This window comes from Salvelinus sp. IW2-2015, linkage group LG23, assembly GCF_002910315.2.
Source record: "Salvelinus sp. IW2-2015 linkage group LG23, ASM291031v2, whole genome shotgun sequence".
In the NCBI taxonomy this organism is placed as follows: Eukaryota; Metazoa; Chordata; class Actinopteri; order Salmoniformes; family Salmonidae; genus Salvelinus; species Salvelinus sp. IW2-2015.
This window is the reverse complement of record NC_036863.1, coordinates 33222668-33246794: the sequence shown is the minus strand read 5'-3', so window position 1 is coordinate 33246794 and position 24127 is coordinate 33222668. Positions and strand designations below refer to the sequence as shown.

Sequence of the window (24127 nt, the reverse complement as noted above, 5' to 3'; positions counted from 1 at the left end):
TTAAAAATTATGCAGTAATGAGAAATGTGTTTTCAGTAAAGAGAGGCCCTTAACTTAATCTGCAAGTAGTAGGAGACAGCCAATGAGTCAGCAAACAATTGACTACATCACTAAAGCCCATTCATGTCTAGGCCTGTGGTGGTCATGAAATTGTCAGCCGGTTATTGTCATGCAAAAGTCTACCGATCTCCCTGTAATTGATCGATAATTAGCATAAACATGTTTAGCATCCCCAGGCCTCCTCATACAAATCAAATCAAAATMTATTCGTCACATGCAACAAGTGTAGATCTTACCGTGAAATGCTTACTTACAAGCCCTGAACCAACAATGCAGTTCAGTAAAGAGTTAAAATATTTACCAAATAAYTTAAAGTAAAAAAATAAATAACAATAACGAGGTTATATACAGGGGATACCGGTACCGAGTCAATGTGCGGAGGTACAGGTTAGTGGAGGTAACTTGTACATGTAGGTAGGGGTGAAGTGACTATGCGTAGATAATAAACAGCAAGTAGCAGCTGTGTAAAAACAAATGGGGTCAATGTAAATAGTCCGGGTGGCCATTTGATTAATTGTTAAGCAGCCTTATGACTTGGGGGTAGAAGCTGTTGAGGAGCCTTTTGGTCCTAGACTTGGCGCTCCGGTACCGCTTGCCGTGCGGTAGCAGAGAGAACAGTCTATGACTTGGGTGACTGGAGTCTTTGACAATTTTTGGGGCTTTCCTCTGACATTGCCTAGTATATAGGTCCTGTATGACATGAAACTTGGCCCCAGTGATGTACTGTGCCGTACACCCAGTGATGTACAAGCCGCTGATGCACGGCTTTGGAAAATCTACATTTTTAAAAGGTCTAATAAATCTATGTAGTATACACCATCAAATCAAAGTTTATTTGTCACGTGCGCCGAATACAACAGTGAAATGCTTACTTACAGGCTCTATCCAATAGTGCAAAAAAGGTATTAGGTGAACAATAGGTAAGTAAAGTAAAGATACACACACTATTTATTTAGTCGGGTCGAAAGAAACGTATGAAGAAAATGTATTTCAGAAGAATAGGCTTGTTAATTTAGCTGACAAGATATGCTTATGTCTCATGCCATTATTTAAAATATGATTTTATAGTAAGAAGAATATAATATAACTTAGCTGAATAAAATAGAAAGGATATTTTTTCCATTACAGAACGAGTGCATACGAAGGGGCTATGTGTAATGTAAAAGTGACCTTTTGAAATGGTTATTTTATCCTAGCTTTAGAGTTATTTGTGAACTTTAGTTGTGAATGATACAAACCTTAGAATGTCTTAGAAATCAACACATATATATGGGCTGGATGATGTGACTATAGGCTATTGACGATTTGAGAAAGTAGCAAAAAAATCTTGTGCTCTGTTCCTTGCCTCAGGCTTCAGTCGTTCTCTCATCAAGTGATCATATTTTCACGCATCAGACTATTCTCAAATGAATTTAATCTTTACTAATATGTAAAATTAGTTTCGAATTAGTGGCCCATTTYTCAAATGGGCAGGGGGAAAAATACATGTCATCTGTATGCATTCGAGTAGCGAATGGAGGCCACGCTTTCCGCCGGTCCGTTTGTAGGCTACATAACTTTTTTATAGCAGAGCATGTGCTTCATATGAGCAGCTGAGAAATACATTTAAGAACACTTAATTCACGCCAAGCATCAACCCCTGTTTGAGGAGCATGCTCTCGCTGCCTGACAGGTGATGTTCCTGTTTGAGGAGCATGCTCTCGCTGCCTGACAGGTGATGTTCCTGTTTGAGGAGCATGCTCTCGCTGCCTGACAGGTGATGTTCCTGTTTGAGGAGCATGCTCTCGCTGCCCGATCTTCAATGCTGCAGAAATGTTTTGGTACCCTTACCCAGATCTGTGCCTCGACACAATCCTGTCTCGGAGTTCTACGGATAATTCCTTCAACCTGATGGCTTGGTTTTTGCTCTGACATGCACTGTCAACTGTGGGACCTTATATAGACAGTGGTGTGCCTTTCCAAGTCATGTCCAATCAATTGCATTTACAACAGGTAGACTCCAATCAAACTGTAGAAACATCAAGGATGATCAATCGAAATCATATGCACCTGAGCTCAATTTTGAATCTCATAGCAAAGGGTCTGAATACTTATGTAAATACGTTTTTAAAMAATATTTTTTTCATAAATAAATGTGAAAGCATTTCTAAAATCCTGCTTTGTCATTATGGGGTATTGAATATTTTTTTATTATATTTAATCAATTTTAGAATAAGGCTGTAACGTAACATAATGTGGAAAAGGGGAAGGGGTCTGAATACTTTCCGAGTGTACTGTACATTCTCTCCTGGACTCATGGATAGAAAGTCTGGAGCGTAGCATAAGGTAACCAGTCCATCCAGTATGCATCATAATACAGTCCACACTCAAAGGTGATTACTAGAGTTTGTTTAATTTTGGAGTATAGGCTAGACCAATTATGTACCAAAGACAACTTAAATCTGTTTGTGAATGTTTTCCAGCTGTGTGTAATATGCGGTAGGCTATATATTGTATAACAGCACAATCATCATTTTTAATTCAGGCTTTTCTTTCTGGCTTGGGCTCATATATAGGCCCATGCGTATGCATAAGCTCTAATATGCTATAGGTGTTTTTGAATTCATCACATTAGAAAGCACTGTCCATTTTGTTGTGTTAGGCTTTGAAACAACATCCACAACCATGTTTTACACTGTTTCACCCTGCTGTGGAACTTCTGATCATTGATCATCACAGTGAGGTACATTTTAAAAGTAAGAGATGCCTACTGTTTTGATGATAAGTGTATGCTGTGCTTTTCAATTGTGATATCAATGCAAACAAAGTGGTTAGAGGAACAACAGAGCCCGGAGTACCAGGCCATTAGGACCTGATAGTAGTTAGCAAGTTGGGTAATACCAAAGCATGTCCAAAGTGCATAAAAGGAGATTACCATGTCACATGGAATTTTACTGCGGTCATGACTCATGACAGCCAGTGTGGCAGTAATATGGTCACTGCAACAGCCCTATGCATGCCTCCATGTTGGTAAGTTAATGGAGTTTTTTTTGTCGTTTTCGCTAATGAGAAGGTCAAGTGTCGTGAAGGGGTTGTTTGAGAATACAATCCTTATTCTGAAGTCATAGCCTGTAAGTGAAGAAATCAAATGAACTTGTGCTCCTCCAAGGACTACTTCTTTAGATCAGGGGTTCTTAAACATTTTCAGTCTGGGACCCAAATGAGAATTCTGTGAAAATATGCAACTATACATAAATAGTATGTAACACACACAAAAGGCTGTCTCTTATACACATCTAGATGTGTATAAGAGACAGGTGTAGCAGTCGTGCCAGCATATCTCATCAGCCACCTGGTGGAAGGGACTTTGTGGATCTGAGGCTCTTTCCCCTGTTGCCTCCATCATCCTCCAAATCCCACCAACATCAGCCACCTCAGAGCGCAACTGGTCTTTGTTTGGGAACACACACCAAAGCACACAACAGGCTGACCAATACAAGGGTTGAAAAATTGGTGGCCATCCGGGCGAATTTGAGGCTTTTTGAGCCTGATAACGAGCCATCCTCAACAAGGTTGGAAAGTAACAGTGAAGATGAGGCCTCAGAGTCTGATGTTCAAGAGGTGGACATTGAGGAGGTCCAGGGAGAAGACATTGAAGCCTGAGAGGAAGACAACCAAAGCTTTAGTTTCTAGACTATAATTTTTCAGATGTATGTTGAAATCTTTTTTGGGAGATGCGATGGATCATTGGGGATCATTCAATATTCCCTTTTGTRGTTCAATGACATCATCCCATGTGACGAGTCAAATCGTTGAATTAAAGTTAAATTCGTAACAATTGTTTTTCTATTGGAAGGATTTAATCATTTGTAATTGTCTACTTATGATAAGGTAAAAGGTTTCTGTTTCCATATGATATGGTAAATATATCCAATGCAAAAAACATCTACATTTTAAATTGTATAAATATTAATGTGTATATATTRCCATTAATTCCCACAAAGTGTCCACCTCTGAATATTCCCCAAAATGTGCAGCCCTAATCAAGGGTGAATAAAACATTATTTAAAAAAATGATTGGAGTTTTTATAGCAAGTGTTACCGTAATGAGAAACATTTCCAGTGTTTTCATGTAATACGTATTATAATTTAATGTAGACTTCAACTAGTATCCAATTTMTATGATTTAAGGACAAACACCATGTATTTTATTCAAATAAGTTTTGTTTTTGTTTATAAAATGACCTGAATTTGGGGGTGAAAATGTACAAAATTCAGGTGAAACTAGACTGTATTTTAAATAAGACACTGTGCTATAAACTAGGCATCTTACTCTTCAGATTGATTGTTAATAGTTGCAGATGCATCATGGTTTTCTAACTCCATTTGCTACTGCCATGGTTAGAATCACCCAGTATACCAGGGCCTTGGTCTGGCTGAGCTCATGCCCAGGTTGCTGCTGTGTTTTGGCAGGCTACTTTTACAGTCACATGAAGAGTGCACCATCATGGCGGGGGATCATTTTTCATATATGCTAGCAGGTTTGGATTCCACAGCAGTAGCAGCAGTAGGCTGTTAGTGTGCCTCCTCACTAATGACAGAGCCAGGGCCTATTTATGTCCCTGTAAAACACCAACAGTCACTGACCCTGCTTTTTTTGCGTGATTCATCGAATAGATGCCCCAGACATCAATACTGTGGCTTGGTACAAAGGTGATTCTTTATAAGGGACTTGGATGTCAATAGAGCACAGTAGCAACTACGTGCAGTAAAGGACTTTGGCAAATGATATTCCTAGTTGCTGTGGTTTTAGACTGGAGACCAGGGTTGTTGTGGCGACTATCTGGGTGAATGTTTTCAGATCTTCCAGTACATTTCCTCCCGTTGTATTTGCTGCAATGTTCAGCTGACTGAAGTCCCTCTTGCATGTCATTAGTCATTCAGCAGAGTGGCGGTAGTGCTGACTGCTGTGTTCTGTGGTCTACTGCGATGCCACATTCGCCAAGAAGGACTGTCTATTTTGGTGTTGCTTCCGATGCAATGGCTTTTGCCTCGCAATCACACCCGCAGCCAGCCACGCTTTAACTCTCCAACTCTCTAAAGCCTCACTTCAGTGGAGGAGCTGTGAACTAACTCAAAGGGCACAAGCTCTCAGGGTGAAATTGAAGAACCACCACACAGAGACAGTGTTCAATCTCCATGTGTTGTGCAAACTCATGTAGCTTCTAGGCCCAAGCTATGGCTGAGGTGGACGAGTCACCAAAGCAAAGCCTCCCCAGCACCACTGGAGCATTTTCAGATGTGGCCTTTGAATGGCATTGAGATGAAGCTGTTCCTAATAGTTGTTGCATGTGAATGGCTCCCAGATTAGGCTATTCCCAGTAGGCCATCTAAGCCAGTAACACAACACAAAGAGAGCCTAATGCTAAATTAATTTCCTCCCAAACTATTTTCCCCACCACAAGAGCGGTTATATAAAGGAGGAATGTGAAGATGTAGGCTAATCTCCAAAAAGTGTCGTGTTACATAAAGGAGAAAGGCAGAGCTACAAGGATGTGAAGTGAATGTGACTGTATTGAGTAACACAAATAAAACCTGAACTTTCAGTGAGCTATCTCTTACAGCTAGCCTGTAGCAGACAGCAAGAATGGCTCATGGTAGTTTCAACCTGTAATTCTACCCTGTCCGTTCCAACAGGGAGGCCACCTGCTACACGTTCAGGCTACTGGTAATACTGTAATATTGTTTTGATTGAAAATTGAAATGTGTTGATCTGTGTTTCACCTTGCTCTGATGTGATGTCTCTACAGCAGGCCAATGAAGCCCTCCACCACCAGCACCAGGTGGCCCAGAACAGCCTGCTGCCGCTGCTCAACTCTGGGAACGAGCTAGTGGACCAGAAACCTGTTATGCCCATCCTCCTGGACCAGAAACCCCCCGCCAGCGCCGCCGAGCTCCTCAAAGACAACGTGGCCTGCGGGACTGGCAGCGGCAGGGGACCCATGCCCGTGGTGAAGAAGGAGCACAAGAGCAAGACACCCTTCATCTGCGGCTACTGCAACAAGGCCTTCCGTGACAGCTACCATCTGCGGCGCCACGAATCCTGCCACACGGGCGTCAAGATGGTGTCCCGGCCCAAGAAGACAGCTCAGACAGCCCCCACCATGGTGCCTCTCATCTCTACCCTGCCCAGGGAGAATAGTGGGCAGCCCTCCTACATATCAACCATCGCAGGCATCCTCACCACGGCCACCCCCTCTGTGTCTTCAGCCTCCAGTATCATGTCTCCAGCCTCTATGATCAATGTACCCCAGCAGAGCCAGCCCAAAAAGCCTGCCAAGCCAGTGAAGAAGAACCACGGCTGTGAGATGTGTGGAAAGGCCTTCCGAGACGTCTACCATCTGAACCGTCACAAGCTGTCCCACTCGGACGAGAAGCCCTACGAGTGCCCCATCTGCCAGCAGCGCTTCAAGAGGAAGGACCGCATGACCTACCACGTGCGCTCTCACGACGGTGGAGTCCACAAGCCCTATGTCTGTTCTGTGTGTGGGAAAGGCTTCTCAAGGTAGGCCCCAGGCCCAGTCATGCACATTCACAACCACTCGCTAGCTGCCATACATTTCAAGTAAAAGTGCTTGCTATTTATTACAAACTCAACTAATTCAGATCATGTAGGTACACTGTTGTTAGTCTACACATTCTATATAGTGTTGAGAGTGTATGACCATCAGTTGTTCAATGTGACATTAACGTGGTGCACATTTGGCTGCTGCCCTCACAGATTTATAGTAGCGTTGAATGGTCTTGACTCAGTGCCTTTGTGGTCCCCAGCATGTTTAAACAGTCACGCTTTAGAGAGTAGTTCAACTCCAGTGTCCAAGAGTTCCCCCCTGTGAGGACAGGCATGCAGGCAGAGAGGAGTGAGCAGGGGGAGGGGAAAGGTGGCTTTGATTTGTGCGTCATGCTGTGGTTCCCGCCAGCTCGTCACCCCTTCCCCAGGGAATGCCATTTAAAACAGACCTAGGAGGCAGGAGCCTGAGATTTCCTCTTACACACACACACACAGCAGATCCCATTCTGATCCTGTGCTGCTGCTTAACCTCACTACGCTAGCGTCRCACCTCGTCAACAGCCAGTGAAACTGCAGGGCGCCAAATTCAAAACAACAGAAATCCCATAATTAAAATTCCTCAAACATACAAGTATTTTACACCATTTTAAAGATACACTTGTTGTAAATCCAGCCACAGTGTCCGATTTCAAAAAAAGCTTTACGACGAAAGCACACCAAACGATTGTTAGGTCAGAGCCAAGTCACAGATAAACACAGCCATTTTTCCAGCCAAAGAGAGGAGTCACAAAAATCAGAAATAGAGAAAATMWATCACTAACCTTTGATCTTCATCAGATGACACTCATAGGACTTCATGTTACACAATACATGTATGTTTTGTTCGGTAAAGTTCATATTTATATCCAAAAATCTCAGTTTACATTGGCGCGTTATGTTCAATAGTTCCAAAACATCTGGTGATTTTGCAGAGAGCCACATCAATTTACAGAAATACTTATAATAAACATTGCTAAAAGATACAACTGTTATGCATGGAATTTTAGATCCACTTCTCCTTAAGATTTTTTTTTTTTTTTAAAGAGTCCAGCGCTCAGACACAAAACCAAGCCATACAGATATCCGCCATGTTGTGGAGTCAACAGAAGCCAGAAATAGCATTATAAATATTAATTTACCTTTGATGATCTTCATCGGAATGCACTCCCAGGAATCCTAGTTCCACAATAAATGTTTGATTTGTTTGATAAAGTTCATTATTTATGTCCAAATACCTACTTTTTGTTTAGACAAAAAGTCATATTACAGTTCATAGAAACATGTCAAACGAAGTATAGAATCAATCTTTAGGATGTTTTTATCATAAATCTTCAATAATGTTCCAACCGGAAAATTCCTTTGTCTTCAGAAATGCAATGGAACGCAAGCTAACTCTCACGTGAACARGCGTGGTCAGCTCATGCCACTCTGGCAGACCTCTGACTCATTCCGCTTCCATTCCCCCCCCCCCTTCACAGTAGAAGCATCAAACAAGGTTCTAAAGACTGTTGACATCTAGTGGAAGCCTTAGGAAGTGCAATATGACCCCACAGACACTGTATATTTGATAGGCAATGACTTGAAAAACTACAAACCTCAGATTTCCCACTTCCTGGTTGGATTTCTTCTCAGGTTTTTGCCTGCCATATGAGTTCTGTTATACTCACAGACATCATTCAAACAGTTTTAGAAACTTCAGKGTGTTTTCTATCCAAATCTACTAAATATATGCATATTCTAGCTTTTATGGCTGAGTAGCAGGCAGTTTAATTTGGGCAGGCTTTTCATCCAAAATTCCGAATGCTGCCCCCTACCCTAGTGAAGTTAAGGCCGCTACACACTTTACGCAAACGCAGCGACGGGTGTCGTTTTCTATAGTTCTACGTACTTTTGTGCGCTCAAAATGTATACCATGCTCCATCACTCTGTTTGCGTAGGGTGTTTAGTGCCCTTTACAGGGCCCAGTTTGTTTTAAGTCTAGCCCACCTGGAATGACTGTTCATTCCGGTCTTTCCAGGCATAGCCAACAGTGGCCTTGTAAGATTTCCTCTTTCAACATTTACTGCAAATCCACTCACTACTTCCAGCTATGCGTCACTAGTAATCTGTGGGCATGAGTAATGGCAAATTGACATCGCTTTCCAAGAAGCAAAGGGCTTCTCTTACAGCTTGTTTAAAACAGTACTGTAGCAATGAGGTTTGTGCAGTAGGCTACAGTATAGGCCCAATACATTATCGCCTCATATTGGCTTTGCTTTAATTGCCCTGTTTGTTTGCTGGGCTGATGGTGTCTGCATTTGATGGTCAGTGTAAGGAAAGAGCAGCAGACTGAGGGTCCGCCTCTCAACGTTCCTGCGCTCTCCCTTTCCACCGCTGACACTGACCAAAAAGGGACACTGTCTTCCAGCTGATYGCGCAACTCATGTCGCGCCGCATTATTTCTGCCTCATGCACAAATTCATGTTAGTTCACGAACAGAGAAAGTGAAATATTCCTCGACTATAATAGAATTTACGCAAATCGATAAACTTTCCTGCTCATTCATTCATTACAGCTGTAGTGTTGGTTGTAGTGTGAGTGGAACTAGGAAGAATGTGCATTTTATTGCATTGTGTTTAATAAAAAGTGCTGACCGTGCTGAGCAAGAACTTAAACATGACCTCACTCATAAAAACAGCAGTTCTTTGCTGTATTCATTGAGTCTCTCTAATCAGATAATTAAAAACAAATCTGTGTCGATTTTGCTTTATCTTTCTTTTACGCCTGCTATGTTACTGCAGACACGGTAATCTGAGTCATCCGATTGGCCAGCGGTAGGCCTATAGTGCACTTGATTTGCTCTCTGGGCCTGCTGGGAAGGCGTACACATGAAATGGTTCAAAATGGGAACACTTTGCCTACCCGGTGTGCAATGCAACTGAATTGGGTTATCGGGTACATTATTAATCATATACAACAAATTTGATTTTTCTCTACAATATTATAACCTTAATGTGCTTTTACTTAACTGATTAAATTAGGGGGGGGGAATGTTTTATTGGATTTCTGTTAAAACGCTAAGAAAAAGTAATAACATTCCATGTGAATTCACAATGCAGATGGTCTGTCATGCTTCCTGCGGAGAGAGAAAATTTTATAATTTAATATGCTGCTGCACTTGCTTTTCACGAGAGGGGCGCATGTAGCTTTTTGTTGTCGTCCAATCACAAGTCATCAAACCAGCACTTAGCTACAGTAATAGAGCTAGAGGCTCTATGTGGCAAGTTAAGATGCTCACATACCTTCGACCTTCTCTTGAAAAAACCTTTGCTTAAGAAATTAGTGGCAATAGTACGGTTTGTCGATCTTGAGACACCGTAGCCAGTATACACTTCCGCAAAATTAAAACTCAAATCGGTCATTCATTTTGACGTTTTTAACAAGGAAATCTTAGTTGCGCAATTTTACATCTAACTAGGATGTTTGGTGCAGTATTTCTCAAGTATTTTMTTTGTTGCATGAAAACGATTTGCATATCGTTGAATGAAAACAGACTTTATTGAAGAATCCCTGCTTTTGACCAATCACCGACTAAGGGGTGTAGACTTAGGCTTCCGAACTTTGGCTTGCCTCAGGGAATTTTGTTTTGTGGCACGAACAGACTTTAAAAAGAAAAATCCCCGAAGGCCAAAACGTCATAATATATTCAAACTTTTGAAAACTGTTTTGGGTGGGAAGCATGCCTTTAGGAGATATCTAGGCTAATCAATGGAAGATGTAATTAAAATTATAGAACTAAAAGTTAAATGAGAAGAACAGGCTACAACATCAAGAGCCAATCAATGGAAGATGTAATTAAAATTATAGAACTAAAAGTTAAATGAGAAGAACAGGCTACAACATCAAGAGCCAACAGGTAAGCTGCTACTTAATAATACGAATGGAGTTGAAAGGGGGAAAAGCGCTGTTATGTCTCAATTAGCCTAGCTAACATTAGCTAGCTAGCTTAACTAACTTTTCGCGGTTTGAAGACCGGTACTATTTAATCAGATGAGATGATTAAATAACTAGCAATAAAATAGTCTACCAGCGCGAGTCGACTTGATTTGCTATCTCTCTCCCCCTTCCTGCTCCCCTCGTCACTCAAACACACCGCACAGCCCCTCGCCGCTGCCTGCAGGAGCGCTGCTCTCATAGTAGTATTGAATACAGCTCCGGTTAATAGGGTTGGGCGGTATCCATATCATCATACCATCCTTCTCTCATACCGGTATATATGGTATTACCGGCTTAGTGCACAAGGGGTGCCAAAAAACTTGCACAAAAAAACATTGGGTGTCTATTACCAGAATGCTGACAAAATTAACACAGGTAATGGCGAATTTCAATGGAGGATGCTAGCTAAATATGCTAACGAGCACAAACGAAAATAAACAAATTGCAAAGACAGGCAATCCAACTCATGAAGTTATACATGTATAAGTAGGAGCTACTGAATGGCATTTTTGGTGAGTTTGGACATTTACAAGCGAATGTGAACGAGAGACATTGTGKAAATGAACAATGTTTTGAGACATACTTGTCTGAAGGAATCACAGTACTGGCTCCGAAGAAGCATGTGTAGGCTACATGTTGTGTCTGTAGAGTTGCTAGGGCAACTGGCCTGCCTGCTCTGAGAACAGGATGAGAGCAGAAACTCAAGGAAATCAAGATGGTGGAGGCTGTACAAATAACTCACCTGGAGGGCTTTGACTTCTCAAACACGGCAGAAAGCTAACACAATATGATGCCCCGTCACCTTATTAATTCAGCCACTTWCTTAGATCAACTAGCAAGCTAAATTTAGGTGTGTGTATTTCACACAGGAAAACAAAAAATGTATTTCACCTTTATTTAACCAGGTAGGCCAGTTGAGAACAAGTTCTCATTTACAACTGCAAACTGGCCAAGATAAAGCAAAGCAGTGCCACAAAAACAACAGAGTTACACATAAACAAATATACAGTCAATAACAGTAGAGAAATCTACGTACAGTGTGTGCAAATGTAGAAGAGTAAGGATGTAAGGCAATAAATCGGCCACAGAGGCAAAATAATTACAATTTAGCATTAACACTGGAGTAATAGACGTGCAGATGATGATGTGCAAGTAGAGATACTGGGGTGCAAAAGAGCAAGAGGATAAGTAACAATATGGGAATGAGGTAGTTGGGTGTGCTATTTACAGATTGGCTGTGTACAGTGATTGGTAAGCTGCTCTGACAGCTGATGCTTAAAGTTAGAGAGGAAGATATGACTCCAGCTTCAGTGATTTTTGCAATTTTTCCAGTCATTGGCAGCAGAGAACTGGAAGGAAAGGCAGCCAAAGGAAGTGTTGGCTTTGGGGATGACCAGTGAAATATACCTGCTGGAGCGTGTGCTACGGGTGGGTGTTGCTATTGTGACCAGTGAGCTGAGAAGGCAGGGCTTTACCTAGAAAAGACTTATAGATGACCTGTAGCCAGTGGGTTTGGCGACGAATATGAAGTGAGGGCCAGCCAACAAGAGCATACAGGTCGCAGTGGTGGGTAGTATATGGGGCGTTGGTGACAAAACAGATGGCACTGTGATAAACTATATCCAGTTTGCTGAGTAGAGTGTTGTAGGCTATTTTGTAAATGACATCGCCAAAGTCAATGATTGGTAGGATAGTCAGTTTTACAYGGGTATGTTTGGAGGCTTTGTTGCGAAATAGGAAGCCGATTCTTGATTTAATTTTGGATTGGAGATGTTTAATGTGAGTCTGGAAGGAGAGTTTACAGTCTAACCAGACACTTAGGTATTTGTAGTTGTCCACATATTCTAAGTCAGAACCGTCCAGAGTAGTGATGCTAGTCGGGCGGGTGCGGGCAGCGATCGGTTGAAGAGCATGCATTTAGTTTTACTAGCATTTAAGAGCAGTTGGAGGCCACGGAAGGAGTGTTGTATGGCTTTGAAGCTCGTTTGTTAGTTACCGAAAGTAAGACGCAAAAACTAAACTTAAGAATGGGAAGCATAGAAATAGCGCACATAGAACAGATCTACCACTTCTTAGACTTGCTTTCAAAAGAGTGACAGCTCTATAACATACATTTCTATGTGAATTTGGTCAGATCACCCAAAAAGTTATATATTGCAGCTTTAAATGTTTTAACATTGAAACGTTAACACCCCTAGATTAAATAAGACATTCGTTTGTTGTGACCATTGCTAATTTAAACTGCTCAGCTCTTGGTTGTATCTCCTCCATTTTTCGATGTTGGGAGTTGGTAACATTTGGAGGTGTTTCCATGCTTTGGACCAATCAAAATCAACTTTTCATCAACAGATCCGTGGTATTGTATTCCTCTAACCCAGGTCAATCAACGTTGCTGGGCCGTTTCTATGGCGGTTTAAAGGGGGAGACTCATATATATATATATATATATATATATATATATATATATATATATATATATATATATATATATATATATATATATATATATATATATATATACACACACCATGAAAACTGGAACAGATTGTCTTCGGGGAGGGTAGATATTTAAACTCRGTCTGTTAGCTTTGTAAATTAATATATAGACCCAATTTTGTTTTGTAGTCAGCAGATTTAATTTAGAAAAAAKCCCTATCACACACTAACCTGCAGCCACTAGCTAGTTTGTAAGTTGACATTTGAAGTTGGCGCCGTTCTGCCCGCGGAGCAGTGACACGTTTATTTTGAGCGGCGTCCACTTTTTGACCATGGCCGTAATGACATTGTATTCACTCTAATCATGCTAAATTCTGAGTAAATTGTAACTTGTTAACCATATATGGTAGACATAGGGTCTTAACTATTGTTTTTCCAATGCAATTCTCTGTTGACTGAACATTTCTTTATGAACATTGAATGAAATAATAATTTTATAGGTTGGGTGAACACCCTACATTATACTGTCTGTCCAAACTGTAATCTTAGAGCTGGGCAGTTAAGGGAAGAACCCGGCTTGGTTCCAACACAGTGACGCAGAGGTTTATCGGCACATTGAAAAGTGAGGCCGGCCAGCAGAATAACGTAACGATGAGTCACTGTCAGACAGCCAGCCAGGTCTGCAGGCGCTCCCTCTCTCTTCTTGCTCCCCTCTCTCTCTTCTCTCTGTGTGTTTGTGTGTGTGTGTGGAAGCTGCTGTCCTCCTCGGTTAACAGTGAAAAGAAGAGAAGTCATTCTGGTTCACAGCACTGCTGAAAAGATTCCACTTGACTCATCTCCGTTGTAACAAAACCACTACCCGTGTGAAACTGTCTCGCTTTGGCCCAGCTGTTAGTTTTGGAGTTCTCCACACCATTCCTTATGACAGTGATGAAATGATTTAGCTCTTAGCCTGTCTGCTGTTGTCCAGGTTTTCAGTTAAACTAATGGGAGTTGCGATGAGTGGGATGTGTGAACAGTGGAGTCTCACTGGAAAGGTCAAAAGTTAAGAAACAGACTGTGTTGTGTCTATTAATATTCTACAGCAAGATTAACTTTTTTTTCACCTCTCTCCTCCAGGCCAGACCACCTGAGCTGCCACGTGAAGCATGTCCACTCTTCAGAAAGACCGTTCAAATGCCAAGTAACGGTGAGAGAGAGAGAGAGAGAGAGAGAGAGAGAGAGCTGTACTGTGTGGCCTTATTAGGGCCACTTGTCAAGAGCTCATTATTGACAACTCTCCCACTTTGCACGTTCTTCTCTGCCGGCTCGGACAGTACTTGTTAGTTTCCAGCATCGAAAGGAATGAAGATAACTGTGCCCGACTAGTGTCTTTAAAATGAGCCTGTTAGTCATAGAGTGCCGTAATGGCAGTCTGTTCATGACACCATACTCCAGTAGGCTCTGCCCTGTGGCCCCAGTAGAGATTTATGATGATCTATAAGCCTTTATAGTTGGACATGTTCCATGCAGTCTGAATGATGAAAGCTGGCTGTGTTAGATAAATTATTAAAGCTGCACTTGGCACCAAGCTGGAGCACAAAGCTGGGTGGCCCTATGAATAGTAGTGTGCCTCTGGCCTGACCTTCTGACCCGTCTTGTTCTCCTCTCCTCCCCCAGGCCTGTACTTCTGCCTTCGCCACCAAAGACAGACTGCGCTCCCACATGATCCGACATGAAGGGAAGGTCACCTGCAACATCTGCGGCAAGATGCTGAGCGCAGCCTACATCACCAGCCATCTAAAGACACACGGCCAGACCAACTTTAATTCCTCTAACAAAGGTAAGTCACGTTAGCCCTATCTCACCAGCCACTGCCCCCCTCCTAACTTAAACAGTCTTCCTAATTTAAAAGATTTGATTGATTTAATACTTTATTGTCCCTTTAGGTGAACAGCAGCTCCTGCCATACACATAAACACAAAATAAAAAACAGGACATAGCCTACACAACTTCACTTATGGACAAGACATACGTTTGATCATGTAGTGTATGTGGACACCTGCTCATCAAACATCTCATTCCAAAAATAATGGGCTTTAATATGGAGTTGGCCCACCCTTTGCTGCTATAACAGCCGCCACTCTTCTGGGAATGCGTTCCACTAAATGTTGTAACATTGCTGCAAGGACTTGCTTCCAGTCAGCCAKGAGCATTAGTGAGGCCGGGCACTGATGTTGCGTGATTAGGCTTGGCTCGCAGTCGGCGTTCCGATTCATCCCAAAGGTGTTCGATAGGGTTGAGGTCAGGGCTCTGTGCAGGCCAGTCAAATTCTTCCACACCGATCTTGACAAACAATTTCTGTATGGACCTCGCTTTGTGCATGGGGGCATTATCATACTGAAACAGGAAAGGGTCTTCCCCAAACTGGTGCCACAGAATAATCTAGAATGTCGTATTCTGTAGCGTGAAGATTTCCCTTCACTGGAACTAAGGGGCRTAGCGCGAACCATGAAAAACAGCCCCAGACCATTATTCCACCTCCACCAAACTTTACAGTTGGCACTATGCATTTGGGCAGGTAGTGTTCTCCTGGCATCCGCTAAACCCAGATTCATCCGTTAGACGGCCAGATGGTGAAGTGTGATTCATCACTCCAGAGATGACGTTTCCACTGCTCCAGAGTCCAATGGCGGCAAGCATTTTACCACTCCAGCCGATGCTTGGCATTGGAGATCTTAGGCTTGTATGGGGCTCCTCCGCCATGGAAAAACATTTCATGAAGGTCCCGACTAACAGTTCTTGTGCTAATGTTGCTTCCAGAGGCAGTTGGAACTCTGTAGTGAGTGTTGCAACAAAGGACAGACCATTTTTACGTGCTTCAGGACTCTGCGGTCCCGTTCTGTGAGGTTGTGTGGCCTATCACTTCGTTCCTGAGCAGTTATTGCTCCTAGAAATTTCCACWTCACAATAACGGCACTTACAGTTGACCGGGGAAGCTATAGCAGGGCAGAAATTTGACAAACTGCTGACTTGTTGGAAAGGTGGCATCCTATGAGGAGTTTTTCAGTAAGGTCATTCTACTGCCAATGTTTTTGTCTATGGAGATTGCATGGCTGTGTGCTCTATTTTATACACCTGTCACCAACAGATGTGGCTGAAATATCCGAATCCACTCATTTGAAAGGGTGTCCACATACTTTTGTATATACATTGCATTCAAGACCCCTTTACGTTTGCCACATTTTGTTACGTTGCAGCCTTATTCTAAAATTGATGAAATTGTTTTTTTCCCCCTTCGTCAATCTACACCCACTACCCCATAATGACAAAGAAAAAAAAGGTTTTTAGAGTTTTTTGCAAATGTATAAAAAATACAAAACTGAAATATCACATTTTATATAAGTATTCAGACCCTTTACTCAGTACTTTGTTGAAGCACCTTTGGCAGCGATTACAGCCTTGTCTTCTTGGATATGATGCTACAAGCTTGGCACACCTGTATTTGGGGAGTTTCCCCCCCCCATTCTTCTCTGCAGATCCTCTCAAACTCTGTCAGGTTGGATGGGGAGTGTCGCTGCACATCTCTCCAGAGATGTTAGCTCGTGTCCATGTCTGGGCTCTGGCTGGACCACTCAAGGACATTCAGAGACTTGTCCCGAAGCCACTCCTGCGTTGTCTTGGCTCTGTGCTTAGGGTCGTTGTCCTGTTGMATGGTGAACCTTTTCCCCGTTCGGAGGTCCTGAATGCTCTGGAGCAGGTTTTCATCAAGGATCTCTGTACTTTGGTCCGTTCATCTTTCCCTCGATCCTGACTGGTCTCCCAGTCCCTGCCGCTGAAAAACATCCCCACAGCATGATTCTGCCACCACCATGCTTCACCGTTGGGATGGTGCCAGGTTTCCTCTAGACGTGAGGCTTCCGTCTGGCCACTCTACATAATGGCCTGATTGGTGGAGTGCTGCAGAGATGGTTGTCCTTCTGAAAATTTCTCCCATCTCCACAGAGGAACTCTGGAGATCTGTCAGAGTGTCCATCGGGTTCTTGGGTCATCTCCCTTACCAAGGCCCTTCTGCCCTGATTGCTCAGTTTGGCTGGACAGCCAGCTCTAGGAAGAGTCTTGGTGGTTCCAAACGTCTTCCATTAAAGAATGATGGGGGCCACTGTTTTCTGGGGGACCGTCAATGCTGCAGACATTTTTTTGGTACCCTGCCCCAGATCTGTGCCTCGACACAATCCTGTCTCAGAGCTCTACGGACAATTATTTCYACCTCATTACTTGGTTTTTGCTCTGAAATGCGCTGTCAAATGTGGGACCTTTTTATATATACACGTGTGTGTGCGCCTTTCCATATCATGTGCAATCAATAGAATTWACCATGGGTGGACTCCAATCAAGCTGAAGAAACATCTCAAGGATGATCAATGGAAACAATATGCAGGGTCTGAATAATGTAAATAAGGTTTCTGTTTTTTTATTTGCAAAGATATCTTAACCTGTTTTCGCTTTGTCGTGTGTGTGTGCGGATTGAGTTTTATTTGATTTAATCCATTTTAGAATACGTCTGTAACGTAACAAAATGTGGAAAAAGCAAAGGGGTCTGAATAATTTCCGAATGCGCTGTATAGTGTACTTAAAACAGACACACAGATTTAAATATGTGGGAAACCGGTTTAAAATAACTACTTCAAAGGGCTTCAAAAGTTCTTACTTGATTGTTTTTGTATACACATTGAACATCCACACTTCTCATCCCATCGCTGACACTTTCCTAGAAGTCGTCTTTTACTCCATACCAAGACAGTGTGCCAAAGGCCAGTGCTTGGGAAACCTCACTAGGTGATCTCACATTACAGTGAAAATCTCATGTTTGACTGGTGCTGACTTTATCCTTAGGCAGGTTTCATTGTCTGTGTAGTAGAGCTACGGGACATGGAAGCTCCCACCTTACGTTTACCAAGATGACCATGTCCTCCTCGCTAGTTACGTTTCCCCATTTCTCTTCAATTACATTCTGTTTTCAAACATGAATTGGGTGTTACAATCCGTTGAGTGGAGAGATGTATACGCTATGCTATACGTACTTTTTAAAATATTTGTTTTGTCTGCACGTGGTATGTAATCTGACATTCTGGTTGACAGAAGTGAATGGCCTGTGGCAAAAATCTGTTCTAAATGTAAAGCGCTTTCAGCAATTGGCTCGTGTTTGAGCATAAAGGCGCAGAGGAAAGTGGAACACAAAGTGAGATCTGATCCCACCGCAACAACCTTACAGCTTCCCCACTCGATTGATTTGTGCAACTTTCACAGATTTAGAAGTGGGCAGGGTTTTTGTCAGAGGATTGCTCTTCCATGGGTCTTTATTGTTAGTGTTATTGACATCTTTGGTGGCATGAACTCAAGTTTACTTTGTATTACTGCATAGTAAATAATTCAGAAAAATCCCTGCTACCGTAACCATTTAAATACATTGAGTGTACAAAACATTAGGAGCACCTGCTCTTTTCATGACATAGACTGAACAGGTGAATCCAGGTGAAAGCTATGATCCCTTATTAATGTCACTTTTTAAATCTACTTCAATCAGTGTAGATGAAGGGSAGGAGACAGGTTAAAGAAGGGTTTTTAAGCCTCGAGACAATTGAGACATGGATTGTATATGTGCGCCATTCAGATGGTGAATGGGCAAGACAAAATATTGAAGTGCCTTTGAATGGGGTGTTTAGGTGCCAGGCACACCGGTTTGAGTGTCAAGAACTGCAAGACTGCTGGGTTTTTCACACTCAACAGTTTTCTGTGTGAATCAAGAATGGTCCTCCACCCAAAGGACATCCTGACAACTTGACACAACTGTGGGAAGCATTGGAGTCAGCATCCCTATGGAACATTTTCAACAGTTTGTAGAGTCCATGCCCCCACGAATTGAGGCTGTTCTGAGAGCAAAATGGGGGGTGCAACTCAATATTAGGAAGGTGTTCCTAATGTTTTGTACATAGTGTATAATAATAACTTTGTCAAGTACAGCCCAATAACGGGTTTCTTCCTCAGCCTTCGCGCTGTAACTATGTGTCTGTATTTCCTGTTTATTAATCTGAGAATTTCCATTTGTGAAAGTGCTGTATTTGAGTTGTGGTGATACAGGCCGTTAGCCAACGCGTTTGTGATTCTCCTGTGGCTGTGGAACATGAACCCTGTTCATCTCTTCCCATCCGGAGAACACTGCATTACACATGAATCACTGCTCAAAAGGTGTAGTCAATAACAATGTATAATCAACATTTCTCAGATTCCTGTTTCAGTTACTCAGACAGTAGAAGCAACAAGGCCTTTCCCTGGCCACTGAAGGGAAATCCCTTAGCTGCTATGTTTATTCACTCTGCATGAGCTGCCACCTGAACGAGCACTGCCACCCTTCTCCCAAGGGTCCACAACACAAGGCAGACATATACAGCACAGAGAACTCTACAAATAGGGTATTGCTTGTCACCACAGTAATTCTATGGCCCGTTCCCTCCTCCCCCTAGGGACTTGTAGGCCAGGGTGTGTGCCACCGTTTTGGTGTTTGTACCAACCTTGCCCACCTGAAGTGGGGCCTGTAGAGTGCACTGAGAGTGACACCCTGGCCTTAGCGCAGCAGCCTTGGCTGGCCTGCAGACAGCCTTTTATAACCCCTGTGTGTCTATTTCTGAATAGGGGACTGGCAGTGGAACTCCTCAGGGGGACAAAAAGGTAATAATAATGTAGCATTGTGTGAAAACCAAACCTTACCCCAACCCCCCTGCCCGCAACCCAAGAATACACACAGTCACATCACACACACACAAGTATAAGGCAAGGATAAATCGATGTTAGGATGTGGGTAAACTCCCAAAAGGGGGGGGGTGGGGGCAGCGGCGCATTTCTGCCGAGAGCCAAATGAATATAGGGAAAACGCTGCATGATAGTGTGTCACTTCATTTATAAACATTGCATCATCATTACATTCCATAAACATTTCTGTGCCCTAATTGTAAAACTGTTTTACTATACTATGTACAGCAAGAATGACCGCTAGAGATTTTTTTTTTTTTTACTGTTTTAAGCTATACATGATTTACCTGCTTCAGTATTTTTCTTTTTTAGAAAAGCATGTATTTGCCGCATTTTAAAGAAAAGTGTGAAATGGTTATTGCTATTATGGTCAGTTTTAGTTTAATCTGTGCTGCAGGTGAGTCAAGGCAGTAGCAGTAAAGAGAAGAATGCTGAAGGCGTATACTGCAAAAAATTATCTGAGTACACTGGAAAAATTATCTATGCAAAATAGTCGAGTACAGACCGCATTCCTCCCTCTGTTTTAATGGCGGGAATAAGCAGTAAGTCTGTGTACAGGTATTTGTTTGATTGATTTAGCAATGAACCTTAAACACTATATCCTCTATCCCGTTCTCTAGACAGTAATGACGTCCACAACTCTGCCTCAGCCACACCTGTAACAGCCTCCGCCCCCATCACCACCACGATGAACCGGGGAAACTCCAACAACCCCGTCACCATAGCGTCGCAAATGAACATTTCCACCAACACGGTGAACGTCAGCCTCCAGCACCCAGTCACCATCACTGGACCCATCAACATCGCCTCGATCAACATCCCTACCACGGCACACATGAATATCGCCCACCCTCTGGCCATCAGCACCCCAATGTCCATGACAATGTCCGGGCCCCTCAACATCGCCATGAGGTCCATGGAGAGTATGCCTTTTCTGTCCCAAGTCCTGCCTTCGTCCCCACCCTGGTAAAAAAAAAAAAGGTGGAGAGTAAAGAAAGGGAAAAATTGGGCAAAACAAGAGGTGATGATGCCTTCTCCTTACCCCCTTCTTTCCCCAGCCCACTCCTCAGACCTGGAAATGAAAGTTTAGCCTACTTGTGCCGTGCAGCGGGAGAGAACCTCCCTGTCACATGGCTCCACCCCAACCAATGCTACATCACAGAAAAGAGAACCAGAACAGTTGTGTAGAAGTTAGGTTTTGTCTATTATCTGAATGACTTCAAAACTAGATGTAGTTAGTCGATGAAGTGTTATACAGTGATGCCTACATTAGTTGGGGTAGGATGAACAAGAGTGGAGGACTCCTCTCAAGCCTCACTAAACGCCCATACCTTTGCAATTGGAAGATCATTTTTAAAAGGATTAATGCAAGTATGAATTGCTGGTTTTATTGTTCCATAAGTTCTCTTACAAAGTCAGTGGGTGTTTCTTATAAGTTGTTTTTAATCAGTATTTCATATTTTTAGGAGAGCAGTCAAACAAAAGGGACAAAGACTTCCATTTGGACGGAAGGTTATTCTTTTTTTCACAGCTGTGTAACTTTGTTTTTCAAATAAGAGGTATGCACTTGAGGTACATGTTAATGTATTCTCACCATCAACAATTGAYTCTGTATTATTTTGTTGAAGTGGATATCTGGAAATTGTCCCTCTTGACTGTTAAATATGTGTACAGTTAGTTTTTTTCTGTATGTTAGGGATGGCAGAGGTGTGCTTCTTTTGTTTGGTCATCAGTTGACGTAAATTGTTTTACACAAACTGAAAGAGGAATGAGTATTGCACTGAAAGCATATCCCATGTGTCACTTAACTGCAGTATTATCAATGATCAAATTGGAGTGTTAGGTAACCAGCCTACATAATAACAGGGCCATCTAGTGGCTTGCAAATGCCATTGAGGAAATTATCCTGAAGTTCACAAATGTGTATTTCTTTTATTATTATTATTATTATCATGTTGGTGACAGTTTATAGTTTTGTTAGAAATATTTTATACCCTTTTTAATATTGTTTTTGATGACCCTGATAGTATGGACACTCTGCTCAGATAACACGCTGAGAGTAACCCTGTAAACTTTATTTTTTGTTTTATTTTATTGAATTCACATCTAATACAACTTGATCCTTTCCCATGCTACTTTGTAAATATTTAACTCCCCATATACCTTTTTTGCTAAAAGAAAAACGTAGAAGTTAATTTTGTGAACATAGCCGTCCATTTTAATAATCATTTCAGCAAACTATACTTTCAATCAAACATCCATTGTCTCCGCCTGTGTCATGGTGATTTATGGATGAGGTGACGGATGTATTGAGAACAAAACACTAATGGTTTTTGAGAAGTGTATGAAAGTAATGTACGACTAGATCATGTTGTAGTGTGATGCAGACAATTTAGTTGAGCCAACATGGCCTCGGCAGCACATCTCAGGCATTGAGACCCATAGATTACTAGATAAGACGTTCTTACTTGGCCATATCACCGTTGCAAGGTTTTTGTGCTGTGTGAGGTATTTCCTGAAAGATCACACAAGATGCATGCCCCCCTGAGTTCTTTCAAAGAAAGTCCAATGATGAGCGTTTTCTTATGCATTGAGTAGATGAGCTATAATTGCCTGTTCTGTGCCAAATTTGATACGATTATGAGATTCAAATAAGCTAATATTTTGAATTGAATATTTCATCATTTTTAACAAGAAGAAAAGAACAATGATTTGGAAATTATTGGACCTCTGTGAAGGCAGTTGAATGTATATCTTTGTACAAAACTATTTTAGTTCTGAGGATGTCATAGTTACAATAGACATGTGAAAGATAACCTTTTTATAAATATTTTGTATTAGAACATTAACAATGGTAATTTTGTATATACCTATGAAGACTAGGCTTTCTGATTAGCAGAAAGGTAAAACATTCCTACATTTTTTTAAATGTATGTTTGAAATTATTACGTAAACATGCTCAATGTTTTATGTGCCTTTTTATTTGGATTGTCTAAATAAAACATGATGGGTGGGCTTTGTGGCGGTGTGCCATTTCCTGGTGAGTCAGCCTATGGTGGGAGGCTAGCTGTTCCACTCATTAGAGCCTCTACACTCATACCCCACAGTAGTACAGATGTTCACACACTTAATTGACACCAATTGTGTTTCCTCTTGTCAGATTGCTTTGTGCCTTTTTTGGGGCCTTGTTCTGTGATTTGAGACACCAAGGAGCTGCTGAGTGGCACAGCGGTCTGAGGCACTGCATCTCAGTGCTTCYATTCCAGGCTGTATCACAACCGGCCGTGATGGGGAGTCCCGTAGGGCGGCGCACAATTGACCCAGCGTCGACCGAGTTAGGGTTTGGCCAACGTAAGCAGTCATTGTAAATAAGAATTTGTTATTAACTGACTTGCCTAGTTAAATAAAGTATATATTTTTAAATCCAGTTTCCCAGACACAGATTAAGCCTAGTCAGACTAAAAACATTTTCCAATAGAGATTCACCATTGAAATTGCTACCTAGTCTAAGCTTTGTGTTTGTGCGAAACCTCCACATAGATGCTCTATTGAGTTACTGATGACGCCTGAATGACCTTTCCAGTCTTTATTTCCTGCTGCAGAATAAATTACTACTGATGTGCTGTTTGTTTTATTCAGGTCCAATGTCAATTGCCCCCTCCTTTTCAGCTGATCCTCCTTTGATGTGTACACAGTTCAAGGTGGCTAGATGATACTCCCTATTTAAAATGGTAAAATATTTGAAGAGATAAAGGAGATTAGTCTTAAATATTGCATGTTGTTTTCATTTAGAGAATATCTACAGTATTTGGTTAGTATATTCAGTAGACTGACATGTAGGCCAACATTCTGCAGTGTTGCAGCATTATGCTGTCTCAGCTGACCATCAACAGCTAAAATTAAATTGTGGTTTTATTGCTGTAAACGTTCTTGATATCTGAGAGCCTGTCATAACTTACCCAACCGAAAACCCAATTTCATTCAAGTGTGACCATTCTTAGAGGCTCAGTTTAAATTMAATTGTGAGTACCCCAAATGAAAAACAAGCATGGGAAGGAAGCAGGTGTTTTTTGTTTCGAGCCTTTTGTCTGTCTGTCTCTCCAAAAGAGAATGAATACAACTATTTTGTAGTGACTATTATGAATTAACATATAACACCAGTTAATAACAGCAAAAATATGGCTATTACAATGTTGCTATGCTTCTGATTTTTTAAATATTTTTTATACATAAAATCAAATAGGACGTAGATTGCATAATTTCTGTTTTCTCCTATCC

The 24127-nt window shown here is 41.9% G+C and overlaps 1 protein-coding gene across 2 annotated transcripts in view; it reads left to right on the top strand.

Annotated features, from left to right (window-relative positions):
• Positions 1 to 22864, top strand: part of LOC111950570 (vascular endothelial zinc finger 1) — a 44515-nt gene extending 21651 nt beyond the window's left edge. Inside the window, exons 2-6 of one of the 2 annotated variants that reach the window (XM_023968231.2) lie at positions 5850 to 6604; positions 14180 to 14249; positions 14720 to 14882; positions 19733 to 19768; positions 20470 to 22864. In XM_023968231.2, the coding sequence (XP_023823999.1) occupies positions 5850 to 6604; positions 14180 to 14249; positions 14720 to 14882; positions 19733 to 19768; positions 20470 to 20819 (1374 nt within the window). In that variant the 3' untranslated portion in view covers positions 20820 to 22864. The remainder of the gene's footprint in view (positions 1 to 5849; positions 6605 to 14179; positions 14250 to 14719; positions 14883 to 19732; positions 19769 to 20469) is intronic. The other variant, XM_023968232.2, reaches the window with a different exon arrangement.
• Positions 22865 to 24127: the final 1263 nt, after the last annotated feature.